Raw genomic sequence first — 22,379 nt, 5'->3', positions numbered from 1 at the left:
AATTGCAGTTTTTCTTTGTCTTTGAAGGCCAAAACAATATCGTTTAAGATTGGTCCTAGTTGTAATGTTATTCGGTTCTCAGAGGGTTTAAAGTAGGTCTGGCAACGTGTCATGTTAAATCGTGTTCTTGTTGTGTTGTGTTGTGTTCTTATGGAATTAAATTAATCTAAACACGACCCGTTAAGCTTTCATGTGAAAATAGATAAATCCGAACCCATTCGATAAATTACAGTTAACTCGTCACCTAACCTGTTAACCCGTTAACGATAAATACAAATTTGAAAATTTAAATTTCACTTAGCTTTGAAATAATAAAATAATATTTTTTAAAAAAAATTAAAAAATTCTTGTTTATTTTTAGATTTTTTTAAAAATTAAGCTAAAAAAGAACAAATTAATACATGTTTAACAATAAATTAAGTCATTTTAATATTATAAAACTTATGTAATTTCCAAAATATCCCTCTTTAATAGGTCTAATGGGTTTATCATTTTTACCCGTTAATTTATTGGGTCTTATTGGGTGACACTGATATGGACCTGATACAATATCGTCAATCCAAACCAATAAATTATCGTGTGGGTTCTGTCGTGTTATCATGTCGTATGAGATTTTGCCATGCCTAGTTCAAAGGAGCTCGAGCGCTTAAGTATTACTGCCATCATGATCAAGAATATTAACAATAGGGTTATAGACTTATCACAGTATTATTAATATTCTTAAACATGATGGCGGAAATTCCTGAGCTTGACCTCTTACGAACCCTCCCAGAACCGAATAACACTGCAAGTTGAACCAATCATAAACGGCATCGTTTTGGCCTTGGACGATAAAGAAAACTGCATTACTTGTTCTTCTTCTTGTTCGCCATAGCCCGTGGCCCAACCGTCCCTTAGGTCATCCATTTTCTAATGCATGTCAAGTACGATCTTCAAACGAGGCTAAAGGACAATGTTGACTTGCAAAATAAGTAAAGAATGTTATTGCAAGAAGTGTAATGATGTCAAACCATGCAAACACTAAACCCTTCTTTGGTTTTAAGTTTTCCCTAAAAATCTTTCACTTTAATTGTGTAGAATTGGCTTTTGCTCAATTTGATCAAAGTATTTTTCTTTTTCTTTTTACTAGCATAACAAATCACAATCATAATAGTAATTTGAAAACAAGAACATAAATTTCACAAATGTAGTTTTACTAAATTGGATAACAAATAGGACAAAGTAGAATTGAAAGCTCAATCCCCAAATACAGATTGGATTTCTACTAAGTACTATTTATGTTGGCTACACTTCCATTTCACAACTCACAGCTTGGCCTACATTCCAAAAGTGCAAATATTTTAAAGAAATTAGTCAAAAGATAAAACAACACAATAATAAAAACAGCATAATTCCATTGCACAATGCGGCACAGATAAAGCATAACAAGCATTAGGAGAAGAAAAAAATTAAAGGTTCAAAATTATAAAAACTTAATTATGCCACTTGCAAGTCACCATTCAAGACATCTGAAAAAGGAAATAGATTGCTCCATAAACATCAGTAATAATCTTATACCCATAATGAGAAATTGTCACATCTAGAGGCATAGATGAACTCTCATCAATCATCCAATGGCCTAGAAAAGGGCCACATCTAAATTGAACAAGAAAGTGGAATACACATTTTGGTCTCAAAGAGTTTTTCTAATTTTGTTGAGAGGTGACCATGTGCTAGTTGACAACAGATTTTATATATGAAAAAGCAAAGAACATATAATTGATAATAAATTTTGTGCATTTTAATCCAATTTGTTTTTCTCAATTATTGCATGTATATATATAAATAAACATGCCGTATGCAGTAGAACGGGAAATTGATAAACAAAAGAAATGTAATAAAAGAGCGGAGAGAGTGCTTTTGAGAGGAAAAAAAAGAGAGCATCATGAAATATTTTCGACAAATTAGAAGGGCAAATTAGTTATATCACATATGGCAAGCATTGTCTGTCAATTAATAAAGAAATTCAACTTTTTTCTTTTTTCTTAGCTTTCATACTTTCTTTAATACCCCTTATTATAATGTGAGGATGAGAAATTTATAACAAAATTAAAAAATTAAATAATAATAATAATAATAAATAAATGTTGCATAAGCTGTAGATCCTGTTATAGCTAGCTAGCAATATGCACATATAGAATATGACTCATTCACAATTTTTTTTCTTTTACATCTTTTCTTACCGATTAACATATACAGCAAATAAAAAGAGAAATGCTTCTATATTTGTAGAACAAAAGCAACATTAATTAATAAGATTAAATTTTTCCTAGGATATATATATGTTTAGTGAATGCTCCTAGGATATATGTACCTGGTGACAGAGAGAGAGATTTTTCTCAATTATTGCATGTATATATATAAATAAACATGCCGTATGCAGCAGGACATGAAATCGATAAACAAAAGAAATGTAATAAAAGAGCGGAGAGAGTGCTTTTGAGAGGGAAAAAAAGAGAGCATCATGAAATATTTTCGACAAATTAGAAAAGCAAATTAGTTATATCACATATGGCAAGCATTGTCTGTCAATTAATAAAGAAATTCAACTTTTTTCTTTTTTCTTAGCTTTCATACTTTCTTTAATACCCCTTATTATAATGTGAGGATGAGAAATTTATAACAAAATTAAAAAATTAAAAAATAATAATAATAATAAATAAATGTTGCATAAGAACATGCACCATCAACCAATTCAACCTGCTTGGTTACTGTTAAAGGCTCCGCATATAGGAACGAAGTGGAATTAGCAAGGTTTACTCTAGACATCTAGATTCTAGCCTGTATTTTTGGGTAAAATTAAGCTGTAGATCCTGTTATAGCTAGCTAGCCTTTTCCCATATTAACTTCAAATAGAAAAGCATATTAATATTCCAAAGTTTATAAGCAAATAGAATTTGCAGCTGTATAATAATAATAATAATAATAATAATAATAATAAGGAATATTGGCAGTTAAGCACTCCGAACTTTATCGAGGTTGACACGGTACACCCTAAACTTTTTTTCTCTGATATTATGCATCCCAAACTTCCTTTTTGCTTGCACCGTTGGTCTTTCTGTTGAAAATGCCTAACGGAATGATCAGGCGAGGATAGATCAGGTAATTTCACATATTCTTTTTCTTCTTCTTCTACTTCACAGACACCACCAAATCTATATAGAAGAGAGATCCTCATGGGTATCATTGATCTTCTTGTTCATCACTGCAATTAATCATATTTTTTATCCCTTATTATTTTGCTTTCTACCCATGAAATTCTGACTTGAAAAAAGAATAAGAAAAATAAAATAAAATGATAAGGCTCCTATTTAGAATGATTTTGCTTTTCAATTTTATTTCTTGAAAGATGTCTTTAAGAAAAAAGAAATAGAAATACCCGTCAAAGATCTAGCAACAAACAATATATTCAGTCTTATCTAAAAATAAACAAATTGATTTTGAAACACAAGGAAAACCCATATGAAATGCGAAAGCAAAAACACTAAGGAACAAACAAAACAGGAAGAATTTGGCCAATCTGGGTTGTCCTGAAATTATAGTCAAACCTCAGAAATCCACTCAATCACATAGGGATTTCCACCTTCAAAGCAAACCTCAATGCTCTCTCTCTCTCTCTCTCTCTCTTGCTATGTTTCTCACACCCACAGGAGTTTCCCACTTGGGGAGGCTACCCAGGTTCATTGCCCGGCTCACCCATCTGTGAGCCGATTTTTTAACTACTCAGAAAGAATACCCTGCCTTTCAGAAAAGATAGACACAAGGAACGAGGATTTCCTGGGATGGGACGGAGTAGGTCATGCTTCATATTTGTTAATTCAGTTCTGGTTGACACGACTCCAGGCAGATAAAGCAGCTACAAAATCTTACAAAATTTCTAGTTAGAGGTAAAAAAGCCCAAGATGCGCATCCACCTGTTCTCCTTGCTGCTCACGCTAAAGCAATTGTAGCAGTAAGGAAAGGGCAATTAGTGCGAAAAGAAAGGGAAGGGGATGATACAAACCTAGAACGACCTGCTCCTAAACCCGTATTATATTAGCCTGGATCTTTAATTAAGTTCAAGTTCTAATGGAATGGACCTCAACCCCTAACCAACCTGTGGTTAGAAACCTTGGTATAATGTAGACGGCACAATAGAGGATGGAAAACCTATTGATAAGTCAAGCTAAAACAACCAATTCTCTAATGGTGTTTTAGGTTTTCTCAAAGAACAAACAGATAATTAATCTCATAAGTATTTTCTTAATCAAATTAAAGTTGTATTCTTATTGAAAAATAAGCCTTTAAATAGGCTTTGAAAGAAACAAAATAAACCCTAAAAACCCTAGGAAAAACCGGCCACACACATAAAGAAACGTAGTTGGCCGCAACTATACTTCCTTTCCTAATCTAAGTTTGATTATTAATTTCTTTATATTAAATTAGGAATTAATTAGTTTACAATAAAATAAAAACTTTCCTAAAGTTATTTGTCCAGAAAATAAATAAACAAAAACCCAAAAAGAAATAAAAGTCAATCGCAAATTAGGTAACGAGTTGACTTTGACATCTAGGCTAAATTATGTCTTCAACCGAGCTAACTTATGTCTATCCGAACTAACTCATGTCTGTCCGAGCCAACTTGTGTCTAACAAAGCTAACCGATGTCTGTTCGAGCTAAGTTGTGTCTAGCCGAGCTAACTGATGTCTGTCCGAGCTAAGTTGTGTCTGGCGGAGCTAATTGATGTCTGTCCAAGCTAAGTTGTCCAAGGTAAGGCTTCGATGTCCGAGACAAGGGTGTCCGATATAAAATGTCCAATATATGAGTATCCGATGTATTAGCCTCCACCACTTGGATACTTAAAACAGGTCTTTTATCTTCAGGTATGGACAACCCCTTTTGAGAATGAATTACTCTCTGGATAAAGGCAGCAAGGTTATCCTTAAACCTCTTAGCTTGAGCCCTAGTGATCGGTCCAGTCTTCATCCGTATTGGATCAGTACCCCAGCGAGTTGTCGGTGGTGTAAGCTCGGGCGGGTTCACATCATTCCCCTCCTCTTGAAAAGAATTTGTCCTCAAATCGAAGTCATCACCTGCAGCAAAAGGAGATAAATCAGCAACATTAAAAGTGGCACTAACACTATACTCACCCGGTAAATCAAGTTTGTAAGCATTGTTGTTTATCCTCTCCAAAACTTGGAAAGGTCCATCGCCCCTCGGCATGAGTTTAGATTTCCTTTGTTCAGGAAACCTTTTTTTCCTTAAATGCAGCCACACCCAATCTCCAGGTTCAAACACCATTGATTTTTGGCCTTGATTAGCCACCTTTGCATATTACTCGGTCCTCCTCTCAATATTTGCTCATGCCTTCTCATGAATCTGCTTTACAAAATCAGCTTTTTGTTTTCCATCTAGATTAGCACGCTCACTTAAAGGTAAAGGTGTTAAATCTAATGGAGTCAAAGGATTAAAACCATAAACAATTTCAAATGAAGTAAATTTAGTTTCTGAATGTAAAGACCTATTATATGCAAATTCAACATGTGGCAAACATTCTTCCCAAGTTTTTAAATTTCTACTAATTAATGCTCTTAACAATGCAGACAAGGTTCTATTTACTACTTCGGTTTGTCCATCAGTTTGTGGATGACAAGTAGTTGAAAATAAAAGCTTAGTACCTAATTTAAGCCACAAAGTTTTCCAAAAATAGCTTAAGAACTTAGCATCCCTATCCGAAACAATAGTTTTTGGCATGCAATGCAATCTCACAATTTCCTTGAAAAATAAATTGGCAATATTGGATGCATCATCAGTTTTGTTACATGCAATAAAATGTGTCATCTTAGAAAACCTATCTACTACAACAAAAATTGAATCCTTACCTGTCCTTGACCTAGGCAACCCAAGAATAAAATCCATAGACAAATCTACCCAAGGATAGGCAGGAATCAGCAAAGGCTTATACAATCCATGCGGCTTCAATGTTGATTTTGTTTTTCGGCACTTTAAACATCTTTCACAAATTCTCTCAACATCTCTCCTCATGTTAGGCCAATAAAAATATGCTTGCAGCAAGGATAAAGTTTTTAAAATATCAAAATGACCCATTAAACCACCCCCATGTCCTTCCCGAACCAATAATTCCCTAATACTACAATTAGGCACACAAAGTTTGTTTTCCCTAAACAAATATCCCTCAAATATGAAAAATTTATTAAATCCATATTTCAAATAGGTTCTAAAAATTTCTCCAAAGTCACTATCATGCTCATAAAGTTTTTTCAATTGTTCAAATCCAAGCAATCTAGCATCTAAGGTAGAAAAGAGTACATACCTTCGGGATAATGCATCGGCAACCACATTTTCTTTACCTTTTTTGTAGCAGATCACATAGGGAAAGGTTTCAATAAATTCAATCCACTTAGCATGCCTTCGGTTGAGCTTTCCTTGACCCTTGATATGCTTCAAAGACTCATGATCCGTATGAATCACAAACTCCTTTGGCATGAGATAATGGTGCCATGTCTCCAAACCCCTCACCAAAGCATACATCTCCTTGTCATAAGTTGGGTAATTTAGGACAGCTCCATTTAATTTTTCACTAAAGTAGGCTACGGGTCTCCCTTCTTGCATTAAGACAGCTCCAATACCTACACCCGAAGCATCACACTCAATTTCAAAAGTCTTAGAAAAATTTGGCAAAACTAATAAAGGTGCATTACACAATTTTTCTTTCAACAAATTAAAAGATTTTTCTTGTACTTTCCCCCATTTAAAGCCAACATTCTTCTTGACAACTTCATTCAATGGTGCTGCTATGGTACTAAAATCCTTGACAAATCTTCTATAAAAGCTTGCCAAGCCATGAAAGCTCCTCACTTGGGTGATAGAATTAGGAACCGGCCACTCTTGAATTGCCTTCACTTTAGCTTGGTCAACTTTGATTCCTGCAGCACTTACTACAAAACCTAGAAACACAAGCTCTTTTTTGCAAAATTTACATTTTTTAATGTTAGCAAACAATCTTTCCTTTCTAAGAACTTGCAAAACTTGCCTAAGTTGATCCACATGGTCATCCAAGTTTCGGCTATATATTAGAATGTCATCAAAATAAAGAACCACAAATTTACCAATAAATGGACGCATTACATGATTCATAAGCCTCATAAAAGTACTAGGTGCATTGGATAATCCAAAAGGCATAACTAACCATTCATACAGCCCATATTTAGTTTTGAATGCGGTTTTCCATTCATCACCTTCTTTCATCCTAATTTGATGATAACCACTCCTAAGATCAATTTTTGTAAACATGCAAGCACCATGCAACTCATCAAGCATATCATCTAATCTAGGAATAGGATGCCTATATTTGATGGTAATGTTATTTATAGCCCTACAATCAACACACATTCTCCAAGAACCATCCTTTTTAGGTACCAACAAAACAGGAACAGCACATGGACTTAAACTCTCATGAATGTATCCTTTATCAAGCAAGTCACTTACCTGTTTTTGCAGCTCCTTTGTTTCTTCGGGATTGCTCCTATAAGCTGGTCTATTTGGTATGGCAGCCCCTGGAACAAATTCAATTTCATGTTCTATCCCTCGAATAGGTGGTAGTCCACTTGGAATCTCATTTGGGAAGACATCTCCAAATTCCTTCAAAAAAGAAATCATTGAACTTGGCAATTCAAGTTCTTCAAAGTTAGTTTGATCATTAAAATAATTTTCTTTATAAATCATGAACAGCAAAGGTTTCTTGCACTCAATAACCTTATTAATATCCCCTAAACTCAAATAAAAATTGCTACTTAACCTTTCTTTTGTTTCTTTTTCTCCTTTTCCCTTGGATTGGTGCAAACCTTCGGATTTTCCTTCCTTCTCCAAGCTCTCGGGTTTGCCGCTTTCTTTCCCCTCTCTTTCGGCTTTTCCTTGATCTTTCCACTTAACATGAGCCTTAGAAACCTTACCTTGATCAGCAACCTCATTCTTACCTTCTTGAAAGGTTGGTGAAGCCGTTGGTGCCATACTTGCTTTTTCCTTGAGCTTTTCGGCTTCTCTCCTTTGTTGCATTTGTAATTGGTCTTTGTAAACCTCTTTAGGAGATAATGGTTCCAGCTTGACCTTCTTCCCTTTAAACCTGAAAATAATACTATTTTCTCGACCAAATTGAGTAGCATCTTTATCAAATTGTCATGGTCTACCTAGTAGTATATGTCCAGCAATCATGGGAACAATATCACATAAGACTACATCCTCATATCTACCTATACTAAATTTTACTTTGGCTTGTTTATTTACCCTCATCTCACCACTATCATTTAACCATTGTAACCTATAAGGTTCTGGATGTTTAATTGTTTTCAAGCCTAATTTATCAACTACAAGGTTACTTATCACATTGGTACAACTCCCATTATCTATAATCAAGCTACAAATTTTACCTTGTATTTCGCAGCGAGTGTGGAAGATGTTTTCTCTTTGAATCTGCTCTTCATCTTTGTAAACAGCAAGTACTCTCCTTGAAACCAAGCTCAACTCGGTATTAGATGAATCTACAGGTTCGGCTTCATCTTCATTGCAATCCTCCTCTTGCTCGGTTTCAGCCCCACTAGCCTCACTTTCGGATTCCACTTCTCCATTACCCTTAATTACCATTATTCTTCTATTCGGGCATTGGCTGGCTATATGTCCTCTTCCTTGGCACTTGAAATAAATAATTTCTCTTGACTTTTGAGGTTTAAGTTCAGATTTTACCTCACCTTTAATGGCTTGGACAGATTCGGCTTTAAGTTCCCTTCTTGGCCGGTTAGTAGCTTCTTCACCAAGCTTCGACCTCAGCTTGCTTTCATAAGTAGAATTGTTTTTCCAGCCACTTGAACTTGTCCTTCCACTGCTAGAAACTCCTCCAAACCGTGTGCTAACACCCCTCCTCTTGAATTGGTTCTCAAGCTTAGTTGCTACATGCAACATCTCCTCCAATTCCAAGTATTGTTGTAATTAAAGTTGGTTGGCAATGTCACGGTTCAAACCACCAAGAAATCTCGCCATTGTTGCCTCCCTATCCTCATTCATATTCAGCCTCATCATTAACATCTCCATCTCTTTGTAATAATCCTCCACGGACCTGCTTCCTTGAGTCAAAGATTGAAGCCTTTGATACAGCAATCTATGGTAATGGGATGGCACAAACCGCTTTCTCATGGCTCCTTTCATTTGTCGCTATGTTGTAATCAAGTCATCACCAACTCTCCTTTGGGTGCTTTGCTCATTTTTCCACCATTGGAGTGCATAATGGCCAAACTCCATTGCTGCCAACTTCACCTTCTTACCTTCCGAATAGTTGTGGCAGTCAAAAATCATCTCCACTTTTTCTTCCCACTCCAAATAAGCTTCGAGATCACTTTTACCCATAAAAGGTGGGATGTTAACCTTGATATTTCCCAAATCATCATCTGTATCTTCCCTCCTATATCTTCCATGGCCAGCTCTATCTTGGACTGCAAAAGTTTCGTCCATACCTTCCTCAAAGTCTCCATCAAATGGCTCCTCATCAAATTCCTCTCTCGGTCTCTCGCGACCTCCTCGTCCTTGGCCTCGCCCTCCATGGAATTCTTGCCTATTTCTTGTATTCGGCATTCCTTGTGAGGCTTCTAGTCTTCCCACTCTTTGATTCACATGCTCAACTTGAGCACTAACCCGCTGTATTGATTCCAAAACAGCTCTCATGTCCACTTGGTCTCCGCTCCCAGTAGCTCGGGTATCGCCATGGAATGCTACGGATTCCTCCTCATTGATCCTCAAGGGTGGCTCCCCTCTCCTCATCCTTGATTCTGTCATGTTAGTATAATAATGCAATAGAAATAAAATAGGACCTTACAAATTTCACTCCCTTACGTGTTTCACTCAAATAAGGACTCGACACTCGTGTTTGCACACTTGTTTCGGCTTTTACCCTCTTTTAAGCTTACACACTCTTGCCTTTTTCCACTCAATGGATTATCTCAAAGTTCTAATTAGAACACCCACAAAACAGCAATTAGATCACTAGTATATTTTAATTAAACTTATCAACAAAACAGAAAGCAAAAGGTAGGCAATACCGAAAGAATCCAACAAATCCTAATTTTTCGGCTTTCTAGACAAGAAAACACATGAAATAATGGGAAAACGTTGGAATTTTTTAAAAATGCACCAGATGGTAGTAGATTATGAGTTCAAGAATAAAATTCCAGGAAAAGAAATTCAAATACGAACAAGAATCAAAGAGAACAAAAATATAGAATAATGTTGGTTGTCGTTCTTGTAATTCAAGTTTTGTATCAATTCCTTTAACTAATTTTAATCCAAATAATTTAGCACTCAAACTCAAATATCCAGCAGCAAAAATAACTCCAGAAACTCCAAATATGGAATAAATAATTAGCAAAGCGGCAGTTACAAAAAAAAATTTCCAGCAACAAACTTCAACACCAATTTTCAACAAACCGATATATATAATTTTTTTTTTTTAATATTCAGCTTTCTTTTTTTTTTTTTTTCCACTCACTGAATATCAGACACAACTGCAGTAGCAAGAATAAACAACAAATTTGCAATTCCAACTCCAAAAAATTCACCAACCCATGACCTCCAAATAAACACAAATGTGCAGTTTTTTTTTTTTTTTTAAATGTTGCCGCAAACTTCTTTTTTTTTTTTTTTTTTTTGAATATATGAATGCAAATATTTAAGACTAAAACAGCAAAGAAAAATCAACAAAAACCAAATTAAAAGAACAATGATGGAAGACAACCAACAAACTAGGAAACAAAAAATATGGTAAAACTAGGAAATCCTAATTCAACTAGGAATGATTTTTTTTTTTTTTTTTAAGATGCAGAACGTGTATAGGATGGATGCAACCTTAACCTAATGCTAATATTGCAGAATAACACAAAAACAACTAAGGCAAATAAAGATAGATCAAACCTGAACAAAATTTAGCTCTGATACCAAATGATAAGAACCTAGGACGACCTGCTCCTAAACCCGTATTATATTAGCCTGGATCTTTAATTAAGTTCAAGTTCTAATGGAATGGACCTCAACCCCTAACCAACCTGTGGTTAGAAACCTTGGTATAATGTAGACGCCACAATAGAGGATGGAAAACCTATTGATAAGTCAAGCTAAAACAACCAATTCTCTAATGGTGTTTTAGGTGTTCTCAAAGAACAAAGAGATAATTAATCTCACAAGTATTTTCTTAATCAAATCAAAGTTGTTTTCATATTGAAAAATAATCCTTTAAATAGGTTACGAAGCCACGAAATAAAACCCTAAAAATAAAGAAAACTGGCCACCACACATAAAGAAACCTAGTTGGCCGAAACTATACTTCCTTTCCTAATCTAAGTTTGATTAATTAATTTCTTTATATTAAATTAGGAATTAATTAGTTTACAATAAAATAAAAACTTTCCTAAAGTTATTTGTCCAGAAAATAAATAAACAAAAACCCAAAAAGAAATAAAAGTCAATCGCAAATTAGGTAACGAGTTGACTTTGACATCTAGGCTGAATTATGTCTTCAACCGAGCTAACTTATGTCTATCCGAACTAACTCATGTCTGTCCGAGCCAACTTGTGTCTAACAGAGCTAACCGATGTCTGTCCGAGCTAAGTTGTCCGAGGTAAGGCTCCGATGTCCGAGACAAGGGTGTCCGATATAAAATGTCCAATATATGAGCATTCGATGTATTAGCCTCCACCACTTGGATACTTAAAACAGGTCTTTTATCTTCAGGTATGGACAACCCCTTTTGAGAATGAATTACTCTCTGGATAAAGGCAGCAAGGTTATCCTTAAACCTCTTAGCTTGAGCCCTAGTGATCGGTCCAGTCTTCATCTGTATTGGATCAGTACCCCAGCGAGTTGTCGGTGGTGTAAGCTCGGGCGGGTTCACATCAGGGGTGCTTTCTGCTGTCTGTCAGTAAGAACTAGCACCAGACTTCTTCCCCCCTTTCCACTTTTCCTCTCTCCTTTTGTTTGTGCCTCTACTCGGGCTCTTCATTCTGTTTTATAAAGACCCGAGGTGGGCACAATTGAATGTAGATATCATGAACGCGAGGTGCAAGGTACCAGCTGAGAAACCCAGGCAACTCCCCTATGTGCCAATCGCTAGCACATCCAGGGCCCCGGCGCCCAACTCCGGTGTCAAAGAATCAAGTAGGTCTGGTCTCACTTTCATTTTCAAGCGCATCAGGCAGGCGGCTGGGACCTTGTTCAGAGATGTTTTTGCTAGTGTCAACCACAAAAAACCCAGACTCGGAAAGGAGAAGGGTCGGTGGTGGGCATTTGGGAAAGTCAGGCCACTCAGGTGTCTTCATTCAAGCAACGATACAAAAGAAGAACGAAACAAGATTCACTCGTTTTTGTCTCCGGCGATTAACCTATTCCAGAGCAGTCTAGTGACTAGCCTATCTCTTTAATAATCAAAAAATATAAATTATAAAGAAAAAAAAAAGAAACAAAACAAAAATTGCCTCGATATGGGCATCTTGGTAGCATGAAGGAAAGGAAAGAGAAGGTGAAAAAAAGACAGGGAAGGTGACGTTTTTCTCTTTTTGTGTTTGTGTAAGCGTAAAAGAAGAAAAAGAAGAAAAAGAGATCTAGAGTTTGGATTTGGAGTTTTGCAAATGGGGGACAAGTTTTGCAAGAAAGAAGAAAAAGAAAAAGACGAAGGAGAAGAAGAAGAAGAAAATGAATATGTGAAATTACCTAATCTATTCTCATTTAATTAGCACGTGCATAGCACGTGATTATTCTGTTAAGCATTTTTAACAGAAATACCAATGGTGCAAGCGAAAAGGAAGTTTAAGGTGCACAATGCCAAAAAAAAAAAAATTATTTAAGATGTACTATGTCAACCGCGATAAAGTTCAGGATGCTTAGATGCCAATATCCCTAATAATAATTTAAGTCTTGTAATTTCTTAAAATTTATCCAGTAAAACATTTAAGCCTCTTGAATAATTTTTTTCTAATAAAAAATTGAAAACTTAAAAAATGAGCGATGATAAATTTATTAGAATATAAGTACATTAATTTCTTAAAAAATAAACACTGCCTTTTATTAGAATCAACTAAAAAAATACTAAAATGTTTAATAATACTCCTAACACGGTCTTTATAAAAAACTTTAAAAAACATTTCTTAGAATACAACAATAAAAGACAAGAAATTAAAATAAAACAAGAAAGATTATTTAATAAAATGAAAAAACACACAATAAGCCATTTTTGTTAATAGAAAATATATTATATATTTTATATTTTTATTACTAGAACATTTTTAAAAAAAATATTATTTATCAGTGACATTAATAGATTTTATATGGTAAATGATGATTTAAATTATTACAATTAAAAAATTTATTTTTAAAATTTTAATATAAAAGATAATAAAATTAAATATTTAACTAAAATTTATCAAATAAAACAAATTGAAGTAAAAGATACACGGAGCTTTTACAAAATTGATGGGCAAAATGTACAAGCAAAGTATTCAATTTAATGTCCCCATAAAAACGCAACGCAATATAACTTTCCATGTAAAATTTGCAAAAGATATGGGTATTTTGGTAATTCAAGGGGTTCGAAATTTATGAGCATAGTATATAAATGTTCGTCACCATGCATGGTATGAATGTCTGTCACCCTGCAAAAGCTGTTGAGATGGCATGTTGAAGGAAAATGGTCTATGCATATATCTTTCTGTGGATTAACTACTTCCATATTTCAAAGCATGATCAAGCCTCACATTGGGAAAATTAAAATATGTTTTGTTATTCAATAAAAAGAACAGTGAGAGTATTCATTATGTGTGTACATGTGGAAAGAGAAATTCTAAACGTTAGTGTAATGAACTAAAATTCATGGATAATAAAGTCCAAAAAAGAGATAAAAACAATATGTTCTGATTGCAAAAAATTTCACGAGTAGTTGTGAATCAAGAAACTCATATAACAAAAGTGTCAATTATAGAAAATCTAGAAATATTAACTGATTAAGTAGGATTACGAGCTCAATCAGTTTCAACAATCTAGCCCTTCCTATTTGGGTTTAAGTATTACTTTTGGTTGCATTATACTAAATAACTTCTATACAAAAAATTTCATTAAAAAGTTCTATACCCTAAAACATAAAATTACAGGCTCTGTAATTTTTCATCCTTGATTTTATTATAATTTAATTTATTTTGTAAAATTAAGACAACTTTTAGTTCCTACTCAAATAAGGTTGAAAAAATAAAAATAAAACAATACATTTCTATCAGAAACTACGATGCCACTAAAAATTGAGTAAAAGGATTTTCTTTCAAGATCAAAAAGATTTTATAAATAATGCTCCAGTAAAATATCAAACTCCACTGTCCGGGGGAAAAAAAATTAAAAAAATTAAAAAAATGAACTTAATGCAAGCAAGCGAGTATTTCGACATTCAACAGGAAACACGAACACCATCAACCTTGACATTATAGAAGCTACACAAAATTTATCATTTTTGGTTTGACATTATAAACGCTACACAGAATTCATATTTTGGGTTTTACTAATTGAAGCTTTGGTTGAACTATGATCCCCTGACAGCAATGAGAAAAAACCCTACTAAGATTGAAAGAACAAGAAAGAAAGCAGCCAGTATGATGTTGACATTGGTAGACTTAATAACCTTCCCGCTACTTTTCTCCATCGACAACTCTGGTACAGTTTTCTCTGACGAAGAGCAAGACGCTGAACAGAAGGGCACTGCCACATCCCAAAATGATTTAGTGATCACGGGCGGGGCTTCTACTTCCGGTTCCAAGACTGTTGAGACATCAAACATAGCTTCCATAGACAACAACTCGACCAAATGATCTTTAAGCACCTAACAACGCATGAAAAGTGCAAATCAGAGTGATTAAGAGAATTCTACTCTACACAACATCGGTAATAGTTTAACAAGTCTTAGTTCAACAAATAAAACAATTTCCAAATAATCATTTTGAAATCGTCAGCTCATACTTAATAAATATTGCTTAAAAAACCAAAACAGCACACCATTATCCATTCCATCATCAAGAAAAAATTAGCGAGTCAACAAAGATTGTCTGATCCATCTACATGTAAGAAACAACAGGGAAGGGAAAGATATAACTCTATGATTGCGCATCCCATCAGAACACAAGTGCCTGCCTACCCATCCATGGGGCATAACTAAACACATATTCAGAGATTCATTCTTCCACTGTAAGCGCAACTACTTGCACACATTTATCCCAAAGAACAAACCTGAAGTGTCTCAGATTGTCATTGAACAACGCATGAAAAGTGCAAATCAGAGTGATTAAGAGAATTCTACTCTACACAACATCGGTACAAGTTTAACAAGTCTTAGTTCAACAAATAAAACAATTTTCAAATAATCATTTGAAATCATCAGCTCATACTTAATAAATATTGCTTAAAAAACCAAAACAGCACACCATTATCCATTCCATCATCAAGAAAAAATTAGCAAGTCAACAAAGATTGTCTGATCCATCTACATGTAAGAAACAACAGGGAAGGGAAAAATATAACTCTATGATTGCGCATCCCATCAGAACACAAGTGCCTGCCTACCCATCCATGGGGCATAACTAAACACATATTCAGAGATTCATTCTTCCACTGTAAGCGCAACTACTTGCACACATTTATCCCAAAGAACAAACCTGAAGTGTCTCAGATTGTTGTAGGTAGTCACACACAAAAGTCTCTGCCAACCAGGGAACAAAGACTCTTCGAGGAAGAGAAAGACTGCAAGTTTTTCTGTTTTATAATAAATGAAATCAAGTCAGCTTAGCAGACAATGCTCTAAAAAGTCAAAGAGGGAGTTATGTCAAGGATTTGGCAATATTCTTCAGCAACATAAATTGTTCAAATTCCAACATTCTGCTTTACAAAAGGAACTACTAAACTCCACTCCCTGTCTAACAGAAGCAAGCTGATAATCAAGGTAAAATAAAAATAAAAAACAAAAAATAAAAAAAGCATGAGTTTTTGCAGTAATATAAATATTGAAAAGAAACAATATTGGAGAAGATTGTATGATGAACAACCAAAATCCATAAAGTATTTACCCAAAAGAAAACAATCACGCCAAAACGTAATGATGTAGCTAACCAAACAGAGTAGTTATAGAAGATTTTGTGCTATTGATTAAATGCCTCTCAATATTGATAATCATGAAACAGTGAAGGAAAAAAGCAATACAAATGGTAATATGTCAAATTCACTGCCAATATTTCCAATTAAAACAAAAATACCAAAATTTAACAGTTACAACAGACCTTAACAGCTGTAAGGAAAGTTGAGAAATAGGTGTTTCAGTGGAGATTCCATCACTAACTTCCTCACCACCAGCATCAGCTGGACCAGTATCTCCATCTACCTCATCACATATGATATCTAATCTACTTTGGAGACTTTTGATAATATCTTCCTACAAACAGGAAAAGAAATAAAATATTGAGCAATAGCAATTGATAATTTACAAGCAATGGGAATGGCAAATAAGAATAAGCTGCAGACAAATAAGAATAAGCTGCAGACGAGCAGCATTCAATGGGCAATTCAATACACATTTTGTCACAATTTCTAGGTAGCATAACCATTTTTACCTTTTTCTGATAGTACACCCCACTTTTACTAGTTTCACTAAATTGTCACATCTAACTTTATTAAATTGCAATTTAACTCTCAAATATGCAGCTTTTCTGCACGTTGGTGTATTGAAAAATCATTGGCATATAAATAACTTCAACTGGTTAAGGCAGATAAATTGCAAAATTTCAAAATTAGAAACCAATGCACCTTTAAGTCAATACTCAAGTGTCCAGTAACAGTTACAAACATAGGTACCTCTCAACAAAAAAGCATGGCTTCATTTTTATAAAACAGTTTATGATACAACGTATTAACAAAAAAACAAATAGCCAATTCTCTGCTCCATAATTATTCATTTGAAATACAAGTTCAATATTCAATTTACATAGTTAATGGATACATGACTTCAAAACAAACATTTTGACCCATCAATAAATAACAATGTTTAGATAATTGTGGATGGATAGAAAATTTAAAGAACCAAACAAGGAAATTAAACTTAGAATTAGACCAAAGTTCAGGCTAAAGAGTCGAGAATATGGATAAATGTGAATACCTTTATATCAGCAACAGCTTGTGAAAGTGGTTCTTTTGAATTTAAGTATGCATACGAACAAACTGAGCCACTAAAAGCAAGAAGCCCAATAACATCCCTTAAGCTGTATGCTTCATAAACATAGATAAATGTTGTAATAACAAAATTGCAACAGTCAATCTTCACCAATAATGATAATAATATAAGGAAATTCCCCCCCCCCCCCCCCGCAAAAAAAAAAAAAAAGCCACAGTTTATTTTCCAAATTATAATGGAAGATATGGTGAAGTGATAAGGGCAAAGGGTGGCTTCCCAGGACTCAAATAGCATTTTAATTTTTAATCATTTATTGAAATGCCATTCTTAGTATTTGCCATGTAACCATATCCCCGATTATAATTTGTCAGATATCTATCATCAGAATATTCTAGATATATATAGATGTGAAATAAAATAAATTTATCAACTCACCTTCAGTCACAGCATCTTTCTTGAAGGGTAGAAGCAACTCAATTTCATGCAGCCCATCTGATGTGCATGGCTCATCATTAACTACCTAAAAGATGTATGAAAATAAAAAGATTCTTAACAGAAGATGAGAAAAATCCACAAGAAATTATTTTTACTGAGTTAACTGTGAAACTTTTGGAAGAAGAAGAAAGAAAAAGAGAAAGAAAGAGAGACCAGAAAACCCAGATGTTTAAGCAAAAATCAGTTTCAATCAAGATGTTGAACATCTGTAAAAAATTAAATCCCGCATGTGGGGAAACTCTGGCTAGACCCATACTGAATGACATAAACTCAAGCCACCATGACAGCAGCCAGAAGTCTCCTCGCAAAGATCATAACTCCATTCAAAGAAAAGAACTCATTTTTTTTCTATTTTTTATCCACTTTTTTAGCAAACCAAACAATAATATGAAAGCAAATGCATAGCTTGATGTATGTATGGTACACGATCATTCTACCACTATCCAAGTATCATTGTAAAACCTGTTTCTATGCTGATCTTTGTCAAAATTCAAGAAACTGAAAAATCAAATTATTAAGTTACTATCAATCCCAAAAGCTTAATAAAGAAAAATGGGCCTAATTAACACAAACACACACTTAACACTCTTTCTCAAAAGTAGGCCCCAGTAATAAGAAGAAAATGTTTGGGCAGCAAAATAAATTAACTGAAATCACCTAAATGACAGAAAAATAATTAACAAAAATAATACTAGCAAGTTTTCTTGGTGAAGTCGTTTCTTTTAATGCAAGGAGCTTTATCATGCAACAGGGTAGCAACTGAATTTTCATCTTTTTGTTGTAATCAAAGATCTAGCCCAGCAAACGAATAAGTCAATGTTTGGGGCTCTTATTTACCCACTGGCTATACAAGCCTTTCTTGTCTTCTATGTTACTACTACAGTACCACCTATGGAAGTAGTTTCATCTATGCTACATTCATGGCAAGATCATATAGATGTGATTAGGTTCCTCCATCATTGGCTCTGTGTTATAGAGAATTGTCACTGATGCATCAAAGATAACACTCATGGAAATGGAGATTCTACTCTCAGGCCTAACTAATAACTTTGGGAGAAAAACAACCAAAAAAAAAAAAAGAAAAAAAAAACGGTTGGCAAGATACAAGTATCTAATACATAAAACAAAAATGTGAGAGAATCTAAAGCTGAAATTATCAAATACTACAGCAGGAAAAGGTAAAGTCCCAATATAAATTATGGACGACTTTCTACAAAACTATTCCAACTTCACATATCTAACAATTAAGAGGGAGCATAATACTATCAAATGGCTAGAAGATATCAAAGTTGAAATTAATTGGTACATATGAAATTGAAAATGAGAATACTGTTTGAGGATTTAGAAGACACATTTGGTTTTAATAACCAAAATACCCACAGAGAATTTGGAATATAATAAACTCATTTTACATACAAAGGCAATTTTACATATCTAAGAGGGGTGAACCAAAATGAAGGGAAGTTGAACTTCCACAAGCACAATATCAAAGTGCTACATACCAAATTTCCATCCACAATAGCTTTTGCACCTCTTAGCTCTTTAGCAAGAACAGAAATCCCATGACGTAGTACATTGGTCAATGTTTGGACATTTGTCCCCCTCTTGTGATGTATAGGCAATCTGAGCAAACATAGATCCATCATAAGACAACCTAAAGTAGTATTTTAGTGCTATAACATTGTAGTTTAGTGTAGGTTACTTGGAGGATATGAAATAATTACGAGTAACAAAAAATATTTGTAACCACAACAAGGCTTCAATACATGGTATTTTTTATAACATAGTACTTTTAGTCATGTGGCCCACAGGATCTGATGTAGCTTTCTAGTTGTAACATTGGTCATGTCCTGTGGAGAATATAAAATAACTAGTAAAACCAAGAAAAATTTGTAAAAACCAAAAGATGGTCTTTTGTAATGATTTCCCGATAAAAATTAAAGTGTTTTGCAAGTGGCTTGGATAGAAGCCTAAAATGAGCAGAATAACAAAGCTGGATCTGCTTACAATAAAAGAAAAGACACACGAAAGCTAGGATGGCTGACACAAACATGCAGAAAGAATGGTGATCAACTTCACTGTTGATCCTGACAATAATTAGTCATGGATTCATTGTTGAACATTATTGCAGGTTGAAGTATTTGTTTGATGCTATCTATCAGCTAATCTTTGATTTTAGCAGTAACTGATTGTTTTGATTCTTTCATATCCCTTGTTAAAGGGGACATCAAGTGTCTTTACAAGAAAGGCATTTCTATTTTGTAAGCCTAATATCTTGTCCTTTTATTGAAAACAGAAGTTAAGGGTATTATATATATTCTTTGAAAGAAAAAAGAAATTAAAAGATAAGTCGATTATATGGAGGCATCAACAAGGAAAAACTCTCTCTAGAAACTGGGTTGTTTCGTTTCACATAGATTCCTCAATAGGGAAAAATTAAAAAGAGAGGTCATGAAACAGACAGAAACATAGGGTACTCTCACATGCAAAGATAACAATCATAGAAGATTTTTACCTGACATTATCATAATGAAACTCAAACGATAAAAAATAAATTGTATTCTACAAGACATAATTTAGATAATTTCTTATATTATCTTTTTAAATGAATAAAGCGAAGCTCACTAACCATCAGAAAGAATTAATTCACGTAAAAATAAAGGCAGATCTTACCTAAGATCAAAGTCGTATAGGCAACTAAATGTTTGAAGAGAATTTAAGACCCTTCCCATTTTAAAGTCACACAGCCGTAAGCTACTTGAAGTAACATTTGAACTCAAGGAGCAATTTCGACATGTCCATCTAGACCAATCAACTCTTAAGTCAGCATGTTTAAAATACTTATGCTGAGTATGAACAGCATAATTGAGAGAAGAAAGATTTATTCAGTAAATTACCTCCTTGGGCTGTAACAAATGTGAATAATCAATCTTTCATCCCAATCAGTCTCCAAGAAGGGTGCTGCTTCTGCAACTCCCTTTATAGTCTGCAAAGTCAACTCAATTAACGATATACAAACATGGGGTAAAAAAGGTAATGTAAAATAAAATCATTTCCTTCAAAGAGGACTAACAAGCAATCCATGAATTGCTCCTAAACCTTCAAAAAGGCAAAATTTTACCATACAATTTGACATTGAGACCAAGCTGATAGCAACCAGGAGGCAGGTAAACTACTTGCGTTAGAATTAGAATAAAATCATATAAGTTCTTACATGCCTTCCACTGTATCAGTTTCATGAAACAGGAGGCCGACATCAAGTAATAGCAATAGTTGTATCTGAAGTAATTTCATGGGCCTCAATAATGTCTCATATAAAAATTCATCATAGTGCATACATAATCAAGATTGTAACTTAGAGCTCCACTAAGAAACATCAAAATACCAAAACATCCAATTGAGAAGGAAATAAAATTTACCTGGCAAAGCGTAAAGGTTGAATTTTTAAATGCGCTATCGCTTGCCCATATATAAATTCCAACCACCTTCATGCCACCCAATAACATTCTAGACACCTAAAATAAATAAATAAAAGAGGATAGAACCACGCAAGCACAGACACAAACATAATAAGGAATACCCAAAAAACCAGACCAAAGCTGTGGATTTGAAGAATCCACGAATACATGCTTAATGCATAAGACAATCTCAATAAAAAGAGTAACCTGACGAGCATGCTCGGCGACCCAATCCTTGTCTATGACCAAAGAGGAAGAATCGGAGGACTGAGCCTTGGACTTGGTTCCCTTCTTCTTGTCGTCCTTGTTGGACTCGACGAGTGAACATGCAGGGTCTCCGGCATCATTGGGTGGGGTTGGGATCAAGTCGAACACAAAACCCCGGTCCAATGTCGAGCTAAGCTTGCCAATTACGAGACCAACCTGAACTTAAAACCCAAACAAACAAACAAAAACCCCAGGATTTCAGAATCATCAAGCTGTGCTTGCTGCGTTTGGGAGCGTGTAGTGAGAGAGAGAGAGAGAGAGAGAGAGAGAGAGAACCTGAGCAGGGATTGAGGAATTGGCAAGGCGATCTTCGGTCAATTTCAGCCGCGTTTCCTCTCCGACCACGGCTTTCACCATTGTTGGGGCAGTTCGCTCCGAGCCGATTGGAAGTGGCAGAAGAACAAATCGAGCACTCCTTCAAAAGGAATCGAGAATATGAACTGTCTTTAAAAATAAATAAAAAAGCAAAACAATTTTTTTTTAGTCAGATTTAAAAAAAAAAAAAAACACACACACACACACACAAATTTTTTAGTCAGATTAAAATGTAAATTTAAAATTTTAAAATAAATATTAATAAATATAAAATATAAAAAAAATATAATAAACTAGAAAACAGAAACAAATGAAAATGAAAGATTAAATTTTTTTTAAAATTAAATGCTATTTAAAATGCATATGACAAAATATATTTACATTCCATATGCTTGTATATATACAATAAAATACAAATAAAAATGGCCTCTATATGCCTACATGATATATTTAATTAGTTATTCAAAAGTTCACTTTTTCCTTTATAAGTTTTTAATATAAAAAATAAAAATAATTTAAAAAGTAAAAAAAAAAAAAAAAAAAAAACCAAAGTTTAATTTCCCATTCTCTTTTTTT

General features: G+C 34.2%; 1 protein-coding gene across 2 annotated transcripts; it reads right to left on the bottom strand.

The window, feature by feature from the left end:
* Positions 1 to 14,476: 14,476 nt before the first annotated feature.
* On the bottom strand, positions 14,477 to 21,923 carry LOC107421360 (uncharacterized). Of its 2 annotated transcripts, XM_048476391.2 has the most exons (11): positions 21,765 to 21,922; positions 21,429 to 21,644; positions 21,183 to 21,278; positions 20,661 to 20,749; positions 20,437 to 20,565; positions 19,266 to 19,386; positions 17,704 to 17,788; positions 17,254 to 17,363; positions 16,382 to 16,533; positions 15,764 to 15,860; positions 14,477 to 14,934 (listed from the first exon to the last, which is right to left on the bottom strand). In XM_048476391.2, the coding sequence occupies exons 1-11, from the start codon at positions 21,843 to 21,845 to the stop codon at positions 14,638 to 14,640; spliced, it is 1,473 nt and encodes a 490-aa protein (XP_048332348.2). In that variant the 5' UTR covers positions 21,846 to 21,922; the 3' UTR covers positions 14,477 to 14,637. The 2 variants fall into 2 exon arrangements, with proteins under 2 accessions (XP_048332348.2, XP_060673604.1); XM_060817621.1 differs by lacking the exon at positions 21,183 to 21,278 and having other exon boundaries at positions 21,765 to 21,923.
* Positions 21,924 to 22,379: the final 456 nt, after the last annotated feature.

The sequence above is a fragment of the Ziziphus jujuba genome, chromosome 5, assembly GCF_031755915.1.
Source record: "Ziziphus jujuba cultivar Dongzao chromosome 5, ASM3175591v1".
Classification (NCBI taxonomy): domain Eukaryota; kingdom Viridiplantae; phylum Streptophyta; class Magnoliopsida; order Rosales; family Rhamnaceae; genus Ziziphus; species Ziziphus jujuba.
Note: the sequence above shows the minus strand (reverse complement) of the source record. Positions and strands in the feature narration are given on the sequence as shown.